Source organism: Carcharodon carcharias, chromosome 2 (assembly GCF_017639515.1).
Source record: "Carcharodon carcharias isolate sCarCar2 chromosome 2, sCarCar2.pri, whole genome shotgun sequence".
Taxonomy (NCBI): domain Eukaryota; kingdom Metazoa; phylum Chordata; class Chondrichthyes; order Lamniformes; family Lamnidae; genus Carcharodon; species Carcharodon carcharias.
The window spans coordinates 111,840,250-111,854,941 of NC_054468.1; the positions used below are offsets into that span (position 1 = coordinate 111,840,250).

General features: G+C 38.2%; 1 protein-coding gene across 1 annotated transcript in view; it reads left to right on the plus strand.

The window, feature by feature from the left end:
- The window catches only part of crls1 (cardiolipin synthase 1), a 93,581-nt gene extending 86,860 nt beyond the window's left edge, over window positions 1–6,721 (plus strand). Inside the window, exons 6-7 of the mRNA XM_041208381.1 lie at window positions 3,766–3,857; window positions 6,391–6,721. Coding sequence (XP_041064315.1) covers window positions 3,766–3,857; window positions 6,391–6,481 — 183 coding nt within the window. The 3' untranslated portion in view covers window positions 6,482–6,721. The remainder of the gene's footprint in view (window positions 1–3,765; window positions 3,858–6,390) is intronic.
- The last annotated feature ends 7,971 nt before the right edge of the window (window positions 6,722–14,692 follow it).

A 14,692-nucleotide genomic window follows, 5' to 3' on the forward strand; every position in this document is an offset into this window, starting at 1 on the left:
ACAACACAAGTGCACATATCCACTTTCAGAAATTCCTAAATGTACTGCAAAATCAGACTTGTGCGTATTTTAGATTTTTTGTGCAATCAAGGTTCAGGGAGGGAAGATCAGATGAGTAATTCACTCTCGTTATGATAGGGCTTTGATTATATTTTTTATGTGGGACTAACTTGATAGCTCTTAGAGATCTGGTTGAGGCACAATGGACCGACTGGCCACCTTCTCTACTATGTGCATCTATGACTATGGAAGTGATGGTGATTTGGGGCGCTGAAAGCTTGAGCTACAAGCTCATGGCCCATTTCAACCTTTTTGTTAACATATCATTGGCAAACCTTGGATGTCCATTTACACAGAATCCAGAATGTGCTATCAAAATCTTGGAATCCATGTAATGAAAATGGAAATGAACTTTGTCACCGTAAAGTAGTGGTCTTGGTTATAGATCCATTTTCAGGACTGTCTTCAAGTTATGCTAGTTCTCAACTTGTATCAGTTTTCTAGGTTGACATGTACGACCCTTTGTTACTCAATACTGCAATAACTATAGCACGCTTTATTTAAAAAAATATATAGGAAAAGAGCTTTCCTTGAGTATATGTTTTATATATATATAACTGCTTCTGATTTGCAAAAGGAACAGGAGTAGACCTTTCAGCCCTTTGGCAGAACAGGCTTATTCAGTTAGATCATGGCTGATCTGTATTTTAACACCATTCACCCACTCTAGTTCCCTAACCCTTAATATCCTTGTCTAATAAAAATTGATTAGTCTCAGTTTTGAAATTTTTAATTGACCTCCAGATATTCACTAGCCTTTGTGCAAAGAAGAGAATGCTTCCTGACGTCACCTCCTGAATGACCTGCCTCTAATTTTAAGGTTATTTCATTTGGTTCTGGACTTCCCCTCCAGTCGAAATGGTCTGTCTACCCTATCAAATCTTTTAATCATCTTAAGCATCTCAATTAAACCATCCTTGAAGTAAATGAATACATTTTCAGGTGGAAAAAGGTCCTACAAAACCTGTGGCAATAAAAAAAAATACAACTCTGGCTTAAAAATATAACAATTCTGAGTGTTTTTTAAAAAAAAAATTGAATTTGTGGTTGGAATTAAGAGAAAATAAAGGAGAGAGCAAAACCCAGCTGAGCAGGAAGTACTGAAACTCAGGTTTCAGGCCATTGAAACAATGAGATGCTTCAAACAAATGTTACAGGCATCAGTAAGACCATGGAGACTTTGGTGGGTAAGTTTGATTTGATGGTGAATTGTAATTGACTATGTTTATTATGGTTTACATTTTATTTATATTTAACTGGATCTGAAGTAAAATCAGCATCAGCAGTAACTTTCAGAAGTGCAATCAGCGAAGTAATTAATTGCTTTCTTGTGGGATTTACCCTTCAATGAGTCATTATGGTCAATCGCTTATTTCAACCAGGGAAGGAATTTTGATACTTGGAGCTCTCTACTTGCTATGGGCAGATCTCGTTGCCACTCATGAATGTAGTCAATTTTAACTTAAGACACTAAGTGGTAGATTTTTAATTCGTGCAAGTTTTGGGCAGGTGGGATGATTGCAAAGCACCCTCACAGGCCTAAGTTTGAGACCCGGGCTATTTTAACAGCCTGTCTTTACCTGCAGGCTGCCAGTCAGTTGTCCACCCCAACCATGCAGAAAGTGACAGTGGCTGGGAGGGTGGGAGTAAAGGCTTGAGCAGTTGGATGCTACTGGCTGGCACCAAAGGGAGACTTGCCTGTAGACAGGTAAATTGTGGGGATGGTATATCAATAGGATGTTGCAGCTGGGGAGGTGGCAATCCAGAGCAAAATAGGGTCCCTTCATCCTGTCAACAGCATTTTATGGAGCAGGAGAGTTCCGGGAGCTTACTCAGTGAATCCCAGCTTAAAATACAGTCAGGTCCTCATTGAGGTTCTGGGATGTTGGCTTGCATTAATTTGTGATGCAGCCTCCTGCTTCTGACTCGCACTTCAACAGTGTTAGTACAGTGAGCAGTTAAAATGGTACCCAGTGGGATCCTATTGGAAACAGGATAGTTAGACTGCATACTCTAAGTTAAAGAACCCTCTACCCAAGCCCTAACCCATGCTCCACCCCTGCTCAGCAGTGTGAGCTAATATTCCCTCCTAAATTTTGTTTAGAGAAGAAAACTAGTAGTTCAAGTGTTGACTACCTTGTATCCAACTAGAAAGATGTGACTGAGATTTTTGTCATGTCCTTCCATGCCTTCTGCGTTTTTGGTTCTCAGCTGGGCACTTGATGGAGTTTAGGAATAAATTTTGTACCTTGGATTGGTGGTGAAAGTTGATACATTACCATCCTCCGAGCTGTTTGTGGAGTGGCCAACGTTCTATTTCTGGTGGCTGATGAGGTATTGGTGAGTCACTTGTGAGTGAAAGATGGGAAAATGTATTTTTTTCGTAATTATTGTAATAGACCTGAATATGAGTCATTTATCTCCACTGAGACTACTAGAATGCCAGGATTTTTGGCTCTTAATTCTGGCAACATGGCATGAAGTGAAGAGCAATCACTACCTGCATAAGGTGCGATGATAAAACTGTGGAAGAAAGGAACTGACTTTTCACATCATATTAACACTTCATCATGTATCAGAAGCTTACACCCCCACCACAGAGAGGATTTAAATTATGTTACTCATGGAGTATTTCTCTGTATGTAGTAAAGTGACCAAAACTAATCAGTGATGCAAGCCTGAGGACATCACCAGATAAATGAATACATGGAGATTATATACTTCCTTGTTTAGTACCCTCCTGCCTTGATGTGGCGAGATTTCTTTGAGGATTTAAACTGAATGCAGATATATCTCATTCTTTTAAAAACTGATACGTGATCGACATTAAAATATGAACATACATTAAATCCATGCCAGATAACTTCACCAATATTGACCTATTCAAATGATATTTATGGATTCTTATACAAACTAAATTTAAATCAGTACCAACAATTGGTTGGTTAGCATTAACTAATAAAGTGCGGATTTGCTTTTGGACTTTAAATGCTATAATTTTTCAAATCTATCTGTACCCTGCTGTCTCAAAGTTTCTGTGACTATATTGCTTGAATTTGTCTGACTCCATCTCCATAATTATTTCCTTTGCTACATTTAACACTCGGATATACCTTGGATTCCTTTCAAAAATTGATATGCTGGGAGTTGTTTTGTGCTCGGCTTGAGTTTCTAGTCAATCTGCATGGCATTTTTTCCTGTATTCTACTTCTACCAAGTAATAAAGAATTGCAGCCTCATAAATGGTACTAAGAAACTAACAAATGTTAAGACACAAAGTAAGTTTTCGATAATCCTACGATAAATAGTTTTAAATTGAAATGGCTAAGAACTGATTGAGATCTCCCCTTGAATGGATGTGTTTAAATAGAAATGAATTTTGCTGAAATGTTAAAAGCAGAAATTGATACAGAATTTGAAGGACTTGAGTCTTGATACATTTATTGTAAGTGTTGTCCCAGTGTCCCCTTTCAATACATTTCATGATTCTATCATGGAGGAATTTTTTGTTTTATTGCCCATGGCATATTTGGCACCTCTGAGCTTTGGCTTTTACTGAATGATTTGAATAAGCCTGCACCATGGTCTGTCCGACATCACTAGTAATGTAATGAAACTGAAAGAGAAAAACCACACTGTTGCTACATTATATCTAACATTTTATTTGGCAATATTTTAATTCTTTGGCTTTTATTTATGTTGCAGGTTAACACAGCGGTTCAACTTGTGCTAGTGGCTGCATCTCTGGCAGCCCCAGTTTTTCAGTATGTGGACAGTGTGTTCCTTCACACTTTATGGTAAGATTTGCTGGGAACATTATGAAAATAAGAAATGCTTGTATTTATAGATCTTTTATTATAGCAGAACATCCCATGGCACTTTCTCAAAGAAATAGTTTGGACACCATGCAGGGATTGGGGAAGATTGGAGTGGCTGTGATTCTAGGCAAAGAGTAAGTTGTGAGGAGGGTGTTGGAGGTGTGGAGAGGCACAAGTGACAGGTGAGGTTTAGGAAGAGAATTTAGAGTGTGGTGAAGGCTGTGCCATCAGTGTGCGGCGAGTTGGGGATTCACAGTACAGCAGAGGCTGGAGGCCTAGGGTTTGAGTATGGTGATAATATGGATGGATCGTTAAACAAGTAGAAACACTTTGAAATAATTGACAGGGAATCAGTGAAGGGTAGCAAGGACCTTGGTGAGCAGGACTTAGTACTGGATAGATTTCATCCTATCAGTAAATGAATTCTATTAATACTGCTACCATGTTGAAAATTGCTCTGTTCATAATAGAAATAAAAGCAGAAAATGCTGGAAAAACTCAGCAGGTCTGGCAGCATCTGTGGAGAAAGAAACAGAGTTAAGTTTTCAAGTCAATATGACTTCAGAGCTCTGAAGAAGAGTCTGAAACCTTGAGATGTCCAAAGTTATTCAGAATGAAAGAAAACGGCTTGAAAGATGGAAAGGATCTAAGAGAACAAAGCAGTTAAGCATCGTTGCCCTTACTGAACAAAATAGAGAGGGGCTGTCAGTAAGTGGAGTGTTGGAAGCTGTGGAGAGAGAGACTAAATTAGCAAAATAGTTTGAGTGGGAGAGATTGGTGGGAGTGCAGTGTTTGCATGTTCATTTTGATGTTTTAGTGGTTTCATTTTAATTATTTCACAGTTTGATATTTTGTAAGCATTTTTGTTGCGTGGGGAGCAAATATGCAAAAGGTCAGCAAGTGATAGCCATTTGTATCAGTTCTTGACCATCATTCAGGCAGTTTTCTATCTTCTATCTTAAGTGACATTCTAACTTGAAGTGGGTCTACTACCTTTTATAAACCAAAAACAAAGATACCTGGAAAAACTCAGCAGGTCTGGCAGCATCAGCGGAGAGGAACACAGTTAATGTTTCAAGTCCGAATGACCCTTCAACAGAACTAAGTAAAAATAGAAGAGGGGTGAAATATAAGCTGGTTTAAAGAACTACCTTTTATAGCTGGATGATAAATCACCATAAGTAACCATGCAAATTCAGTAGCACCATTTCCTGACAAAAAATGTCTCAAATAAAATGGAAGGCAGGAACAGATTACAGGAAGACAACAGGCTTGCAGAATGCGGGAGGAATAAATAGCAAATGAAAGTCAAAATAGCTAACTGAGGCAGTTCGTTTTGGTAGAAGGAATAACTAGGCCACTTAATCGGCTGCCTAGGCCCTAAGCTCTGGAATTTCCTATCTCAACCTTCCTGCACCTCTGCCTTTCTCCCCTCTTTTAAGACAATTGTTAAGTTCTACATCTTTAAGCAAGCTTTTGGTCTCCTGTTTTAAAATCCCCTTATGTGGCTCGGTGTTAATTTTTTTTTGATGCTTCTGTAGTATGATTTACTACATTAAAGATGCTATATAAATGCAAATGCTATATAAACTAAATGGGGTAGAGAATAAAAGATGTTGGGATAAAGATTGTTAAAAGTATTAACACAAATTAATAAGACCGTAAAAAGAGTGCAAACAAAGTACTGGACTTTATTTCTAGAGGAATAGAATGTAAAACCAGGGAGGGAATGTTATATTCTGTTACTTCCACCAGTGCAGCTCCCCCTCATTATTTCACGGAACTGCCAACCCCTTCAGTATTCAATACAAACGTTATTTAACTATTTCTTTAAGGGTAACTTCTGCATCTGTCCATTTATGTGCAAGCTTACATATGCTTTCTAATAAAAATGTTAGGTAAATAGTACATCGTTTCCTTTTGTCCCCGTACACCCATCACTCTTGTGTTCGCTGAACCACATTGGCTCCTGGTGCAGCAACACTTCACTTTTCAAATTCTCATCCTCGTCATTAAATCGCCCCATAGCCTTTCTTCTTCCTATCTTTGTAACCACCCACAACCTCCAAGAACTCTGTATTCCTCCCAGCCTTGGTTCTTGTGAATCCTTTACTATTTTCATGCCGCTATTCACCTTCAGCTGTCTAGGCCCTGAAGCTTCCCGCTTTTAAACCTCTAACTCTTCACCTATTTCTTTCTCTCTCTCATCCTTTAAGATACTCCTTAAAAACTGCATCTTCGACCAAGCTTTTGATCACCCATCTTAATGTCCTCATATCTCCTTGTTCGGCTTAATATCAATTTTTGTCTAATTACCCTCCTGTGATGTGCCTTGGGGAATTTTACTGTGTTAAAGCTGCTATGTAAATGCAGCTTGTTGAATGCTTTTTACTATTGAAAAAGATCTTGCATGAGCTCTAGATTAATAATTTTGACACTACTGCAATATTTGCTGACTTGTGGTAATGATCTGATGCTCCAAGCTGGTTATCATATTGCCTTGTTGTTTCAGGTATGTTACAGTGTTGACGACAACGGCATCTGCATACAGCTATTACATCCATGGCAAAAACACAGTGCAAGTTTTAAACCGGTTGAAGTAAAATAAAGTGGTTCAATTTTGGCCAGTGGTGCCTAGAAACAGGACAACAAAGCAAGGGAGGAACTGGACCTTGATTTCTATGCTAAAGAGACAATGATTTAAATAATGTAGATATCTATGGAATTTTCTTCCTACAGCATTGTTGATTTAATATTAAAAGTGAAAAATTATAGATTTCTTACATTTATGGTTTTAATACTTTATTTGCACTTTGTGTAATAAATTTAATTTCAGACACAAACTCTGCAATAATCATTTGCATGTCATCCAGTTGATGAATTATACTCGAACTCTTATCTACAGAGCTCCATTTGTCTTTTTAAAATCATATTACTGCAGCGCACTTTTACATAATGTAACAATCAATGGAGCCACTTGATCTAAAGAGTAGATCTTCTGTGATGCTTCTCGCATGGTAACTCAGAGGATGTGAAATTCTCTTATGAATCAGAGCTTTACAATGTGCATCGCACAAAGGGATTTTCGCACTGTTAATGCGGCCTTTGCTTTTAAGGCTGCAAGCCAGGCGATGCCTTGGTTTTCTGCTTATGTACTCACCAGCCTGTGTTTCTCCATATTTATTTTAATAATAGGAAAATCATAGTGTTGCAAGCTGAGAGTCCAGCATAGAGCTCAATTTTTTCCTATCTGTAAATAAATTAATCTCCAGTGTCATTGGTAGGAGGTGGGGATGCTTGAGTGAATTGCACTTATGTTTCTCTGGTGTGCTTTAGTTGTTTTTGCCTTTCATAAAGAAACACCTTCTGTTCTAGTCTGTTGTAGTTACCCAATATTCCTTTTTGTTCTTAATACTTTCCTTTGTTCTGGATGTAATTTACGTCTTATTCATCTTGTATGGGAAGTTGTTTTGTTCCTGTGTTGTGTTTTTCTCCATTTAAGTGTTTCATTGCTTTGGGGCACTGCAGCATATGTGGTCTTTCTGTACTGTTGTTTCGTCCTCTGAACTCTGGTGAGTTTTACAATTGCACTTTTATATCTGTTCGTGTACAAATAGTTGTTTGGTAGCACAAAACTTGAGTATTGCTGAAAAAAGACACGCCCTCAAAGCTTTTCATCTTTCGCTCATTAGGACAATTTACAAAAATACCAAATTGTAAAGGGAACTACAATTTATAGTGCATAAGAAGAGAGTGCTGATTGGTTGGTGAGTGAACTCTGATTGGCAGAGGTGTTGCCATAGAGAATGCACCAGTTAACTGATAACTGACAATTAACTGCCTCTACCAAGCAGGGTTCACTTTCCAACCAAGCAGCAGTCTTTTCTCATGCGGTATAAATTGTTGTTCCGTTTACAATTTGGTATTCTTGTGAATTGTCCCTGATGAGTGCAAGATGAAAAGCTTTGACAACGTGCCTTTTTTCTGCAATATTTGTTGGTGTGTTGATTTGGAAAATGTGCTTATCTTAATTTTAGGGATTTGAGTTGAAAATTTATTTTTTTATACCAAAACCAAGAGACCAGATGGATATTTCTCTTTTATGCAGTGAGTTGTTTTGATCTGGAATGCAAAACCTGAAAGAGTGATGGAAGCAGATTCAAGAATAACTTTCAAAAGGGACTTGAGTAAATACTTAGAAGTGAAAGAAATTGCTGCACCTTAGGGAAAGCGCAAGAGAATGGCACTAATTGGATATTTCTTCCAAAGAACCAACACACGCACAATAGGCTGAGTGGCCTCCCTGTATTCCGATTCATTCCATGATTCTCTTGACGGCTGCAGGGTTGAATAGGTAGGAATGAGTACAGAGGCCAAAGGGATTGGTTGAGAGTTCGGTGGTGAGCGATGTTCAGGGACAAGGCAAATGACAATTTTGTGAACCGGTTCAAGGTCAAGTGAAAATCTGGTGGGAGGTCAAGTGAGCAAAATTGCTGGGGTCAGGAGCAATGGCTCATCAGTTTTGCTGAGTGCAGCCAGAGGGGATGAGCTCAAAATGTGGGAGGTAGAATCGGTAAATTATTCAGTCACTTGTTAAAGGAACGTGAAAACTTTTTCATTACTAATTTTAATAATTGTTTTAAGAACTTTTCTAAATTTAATATATTGCTTCTACCTCTTCATTTTTGATCAGTTTCTGAAACTTAGCGTATGAGCCAATCAGAATCAAGGAATGCTCTTAGAATAAATTTGCCCCTAATGGTGTGATGGGTATGTGCATATGTGCTGTTCTTAATAAAAATGGATTTCTTATGTTGCAAGATTTCTAAGTTACAATGCAAGTGGAAAAGAAGTGAGCACTGCAAGTGATTGGATTTGGAAAGAAGTTAGTAAGTGTTACAATCTCAGCCTATGTTATTTGGTGAGCAAGCCAAATCCCAGAGAGAAACTTATCTTACTAATCACAACTGTTTTTTGTAGTCTGAAAACAAGGGGAAAGCTACTAATTCCAGAAGCACAGATTCCCAGTAACCCTTCTGGATTTTAAATTAGAAGATTTATTAACAAAAAGGAAAGAAATTTAAGTGTACAAGGTTAAAATTACACAATTAAAACAGTCTTACAAAACATTCCCCCTAAAAAACCCACTTGGCCAAAACATAAAGTAAACTACTTGGCAATAGCTCCCTTATAGATTTTTAACCATAAAAGTCCAGTAATATTACCCAAGGCAACAACAGTTGCTACTTTATTAAAGTATACCATACGACTTCTCCCTCTTTTCCATTCTGCTGTGGAAAACCGAAGGAAGTTCAGAAACAGACTGATTTCCAAAAACAAAGACTTTTCTGGTTTGAAAATGGATGGCTGCTTCAAATTTACAACTTTTCTCAGCACAGAGCTGATCTCAGGACAACTCCTCCACACAACCAACACAACTCAGCTAAACAGGTTTCCTTTAATCTGCTTTCCCCCTTTGATCTTAGACTCCATTGTTCTAAGCACTTCTTTGAACTCAATTTTTCCAAAATATGAAAATCTTTCATGTTTTCCTATTGCCTCCACTTTTGGGTCAAATAAAATTTAATAACCTTCCCTTCTTTACCTATGAAACCTTTGTAAGCTGTAAAAGTCCTTGTTACATCTAAACTCCCAGTGAAATTTAACAGCTGAAAAGTCAAGTTCCTGCTCATCTTATAATGCAAATTTCAAACCCAACCTATGTGCTCATACCTTCAACTTCACCATAGACTCTCATTACAAATGCATGCATCGAGCACTTTCCCCTTTTCATCTCTCTGCTCCCACAGATAAGCTGTCTTTACTAATCTCTTAGTTTAATAACATACACACACATACACTCTCATAGCCTTCTTTACAGAATACCACCATATTCCAAAAAATATTAAGAAAATAACATCCACCTTCACAGTAAGCAACAGTGCAGGGTACACTTTTCAATGCTTCCTTTTCTTACTGCAGCCAGATAAGTTGTTAGATCTTAGAGCTGTAAAGGTAAGCCATTCTGAACTATTATTCTTGAGTGCTCCAAAGTCCAAACACCATAGAGATAAATAGTCAATGAACCTGTTTTTGTGGTTGATCTAAGTATGTTGATCAGGGCACTTGGAATTCTGCCTCACTTTTCTACTTCTCTTTAACTCTGGAGAAGAGTCATACGGACTGAAAACATTAACTCTCTCTCTCTCTCCACAGATGTTGCTGGACCTGCTGTGTTTTTCCAGCATTTTCTGTTTTTATTTCAGATTTCCAGCATCCGCAATATTTTGCATTTAACTTGGAATTCTGCTGCTGTTCTTTGAATTTTTAATTTTGTATCTGCATCACTAGAACAGGTCTATGGGATTTCAAACATCAGATCCAAAGGACTTCTGACGTTGCAATATCTTCTCAGTACTGTACTGAAGTGACAGCCTATGTCATGCACTCCAGTCGCATAGTGGAACTCAAATCCATGACCTTCTGATCCAGTGGTGATAATGCTACCAATTGAGCCAGGGCTGACACAGTGAAAGTGGGATTGCTTCAGTATCCAAGCATCCACCTTTTTAATAATTACAAAATAAATGGCAATGTTTGCCAGGTACAGTCAATTGCACTTTTATTTCCTTACAAGAAATGAAGAAACAGGGTTTTTTTGGGGGGGGGTAGGGGGGAGTCCCTACACTTTATTGGACCCAGCTACAGTGGCTTCCTCTACATCCAAGGGACTTTTGAATAAAATACAAGAAGCAAGTTTGGTAAATTTAAAGCTAAAATGTACTTTGTGAAACACTATCATGAAATTTGGTACATAACATCTTGAGAAAGAAAACTGGTGGGTACATAAGTAAGCACAATAGCTACTGGAAGATATCCTTGAGCCTTTCGTGTATGTGGTACAGCTAAGTCCTTGCCAAAAGTCATTTCTCATTAAAGAAGTGGTAATTATTGACCGAAGTAATTATTGACCAAAGTGGCATGGTCCTCTTGCTTCCCAACCAGAACTGTAATTTTCTACAGAAGGCATTCTAGTGTTTTGTTGCAAATCCAGTTTCCCAGAATTTTGTACGTCAAAATCTTTAGTTGATGCAATTATCATGAAAATATAATAATTGTCATAATATTATTGTGATTTATTGTAAAAGTAGGTTAACAGTGAGGTTTGGATAAGTTTCTCTGTGTGGATGTGTATTTGGGGGGCTTTAATTGAATTGGAGACAGCTGGTCTGGAGCTTTTTAGTTATCAAAAGGGAAACTAGGTTTGAAATGCCAAATACCAAATAGAAGCTAAACCAAACAGCCTGTTTATTTCTCCCAAAGGTTACTGATAATATAAGTACTATGAAAGATTTATATTATAAGAAAAGTAAAGTCGCAAAGACAAATCGGAACAATGGAATTTACATTAATAAGGGAGAAACGTGTGTAAAGGAGATAAGGTTATGTGTAAGGGAGAAGGCATTCTAAGATCCAACACAAGTGAGAGAAGCCTCCAGCCTCTGTGCATCAAGTTGCTGCTTACACGAATCAAAGCTAAGAAAACTCACTTAGAATATCATTGTCCAGGATATTGTGTGCTTTGCCAGGGTCTGTTTGAATCTTTTTTTTACTGTTACCTTAACCTAGGTGTAACTGAGAGCCAGATTAATTAGGGGATTTAGGAGTTATTATAGTAGTAATTTGTAGACCTATGCATGTGCTTAAAACCTTTTATTAATACATGTTTAGTTTTGTAGAACACCTCTAAGTGGACTAATTACTACCGAATTCAAAGCACGTATCTCAAAATAAAATACAAATTGCAAAACAGTTGTGGCAGCTGTTTCAAGTTTCCCTCTGGGATTTGAGCAGCTTGGCATTTACCATCTGCTGTGCCATAACACAAGTATAATTTTGAAAATATGGTTCCTTCTCTCTGACAGACTTGGAGAATGAAAAAGATCAAAAAAGTAACATCATTATGTACAAATTAACTTGTGCATCTAGGCTGTCTATAATGATGATAGCTTCCTATACAATATGTGAACCTTATGTGATTGACAATAATATTGCTGAATAAGCACTTGCAGCTGCAATAAAAATATCTTGAGGTTCAAATGACAAGCTAGTTTACCTTTGTTCTCAAAGGCTGATATCATTTGGACCTCAAGATCTTGTAATCATTGTCACCTAATTTTCAGAAAGTATGACACTTCTAATGAAATACAATACTGTGTGTGTCATTGTTATTTGAACTATGGGTAATCAGTAATATACAAATTACTTAAGTCATAGAAATGGACAAAAACAGAAAATGCTGGAAGTAGCAGATTAGGCAGTATCTTTGGAGAAAACAGAGTTAACATTTCCAGTAAAGGTTGACTCTTCATCAGAACTGTATTTATATTGTATTAATGTTTAATTGCTTTGCATTCTGTATAATTCATAGAAATTGACCACTTGTTGCTGTCTTTTCTGGTATTCCATCAGTTCCTGTCCCCCAAAATTGAAGTTAGGTAACATTTATGTATTAAGAAGGTGCGTTCCTACATGGTGGAACATCTTTAAGACTACATGTGATCTTGATGAAATTAACAAGCTTTATATTTCCTGAAGTGTTACTATCTAAGGACGCTGAAACCTACATGCCATCCTTTGTTATTCAGGCTCTTGGTTAAATTTAATTTCCTAAGTGTAAACTTGGTCAATAATAAGAGTGGAAAATTGGACTCCCATTACTTTCTAGCTATCCATGAGTTGAATAACAAATTGCCAGACTACAAGCAACACCACTGTGCTGCTCCCTTCACCTCTGGTTGCTTGTTTATTTGACTTCCTGCCAATGTGATCATTTGTGGTCTCTTGTAATTCTCAAAGGAAAATTTGGGCATACTTTTTTTTCCCCGTGCTGGTCGCTAGTTGTTAAAAGAAAAGCCATTATTTATTTTATCTTGTAACTCAAAAAAAAACTTTCCATCAAGTCTACTTTCACTCTTCTTTGTCCAGTATGTTGTGGGTAAGGTAACTTCCAACTGTGAACAACTTGTGCTCTGCATCTGTGCTACAGAACACCGGATTTCTTCATAAAATATTTAAAGGTATCATTTATGAGACAGAATTGTGAAAAGCTCCTGTAGCTGCAGAGCACATGCTGGTCACGAAAGGCCTGGAGTTCTTCAATGTTACAGAGATCCTCATCAAGGCTGTGTGCCCTGTTAAAGTTTTGCATTGTTTTTGAGTTTGCAACTTTAAAACTTGTGATTGTGATAAATGTCCTTTTAAAAAAATAACCAACTAAGATGGAATAATCCTGGTATCAAAGGATGATACTTGACTGGCTTCTTTTCAATTGACTGCGGTTTTGGCTCAGTCACCACAAGCCTTTCCCCATAGTATAGTCGACGCCTGTTCCAGTTTCTGTCTACCATGCTTTTTCCAACTTTGAGAAGGTTAGCTGAGGAGGCGTGCTCCTCCTGCTCTTTAATGTTTTCTCTAACCTTTCTGTTCCTGCTCTCCTTTCTTCAGGAACCTGCTTTCTTCCAATCTCATAATGTCTTCCCAGGGAGACAAAACATGAGGAACGAGTGAGGGAAGCAGAAAAGGAGGAAGACGTGAAATGAGTCGGAAAAGCGAGAGAAAGGAAAGAGCAAGCCAGAAAAGGGATGAGAATGAAGCAGAAAAGTAAAGAGAGTGAGCCATACAAGGAGAGAGGATTTAAACCAGAAAGTGGGTAAGAGAGAAAAAGGAAAGAAGCTGGGAGGGGTGATTTTTATTTAAACTTGTTAATGCAATTTGGGCATTGCTGGCTGGGCCAGCATTTATTGCCCATCCCTAATTACACTTGAGAAGGTGGTGGTGAGCTGCCTTCCTGAACCACTGCAGCCCATGTGGTGTAGGAACACCCACAGTGCTGTTGGGGAGGGAGTTCCAGGATTTTGAGCCAGTGAAGGAATGGAAATATGTTTCTAAGTCAGGAAATTAACAGAAAAGGAGTGACATAATGGAAAGTGACAGAAAGGCAGTTAAACAGTAACGAGAGTGAAACAGACGGGCAAAATGTTGAAAAAGGAAAGCAGGAGGATCGATGCGCAATTTCATAGTTGAGGATGACGATTGATTTAATTGAGTTCCTGCTTCAGTGAGGAGTCCAATAATTTAAAAATAATAGACGCAAAATCATGGTTTGGGTGCCTCCTATTTCCTGATGTACCTCAAACTTGGTAAATCATCCGTTGTGTGATTTGGCAATATGGAATATGAAAATAAAAGTGTTCCAACAAATGTAGATGTGCGCTCCCCATGTCTTATCTATGGGACAACACAGCACTTGGCTGAGAATTCTGTGAAGTTATTCCCCCTTTTATTAGATAACATGCCTGTCTTTCAGACTTGAAGGGTTGTGGGGTTGGAGGACCATACAAAGATAGGAGGTGGCCAGGCCATGGAGAGACTTGAAAACAAGGATGAGAACTTTAAAATCAAGATGCTGCTTGACTGGGCACCAAAATAGGTCAGTGAGCACAGGGATGAAGGGGAAAGTGGACTTGCTGCGAGTTAGGACATGGACAGCAGAGCTTTGGATGACCTCAAGTTTGCAGAGTGTAGAATGTGGGAGACCAGCCAGGAGTGCAAGGAGGTAGTCAAGCCTAGAGGTAACAAAGCCACTATTGAGGGTTTTGGCAGTAGGTGAGCTGAGATGGAGCGAAGTCAGGTGATGTTACGGAGGTGGAAATAGGCTGTATTAGTGATGGCACAAAAATGGGACTGGAAGCTCATCTCAGGATCAAATGTGACACCAAGGTTGCGGACAGGCTGTCTTAATCTCAAGCTTT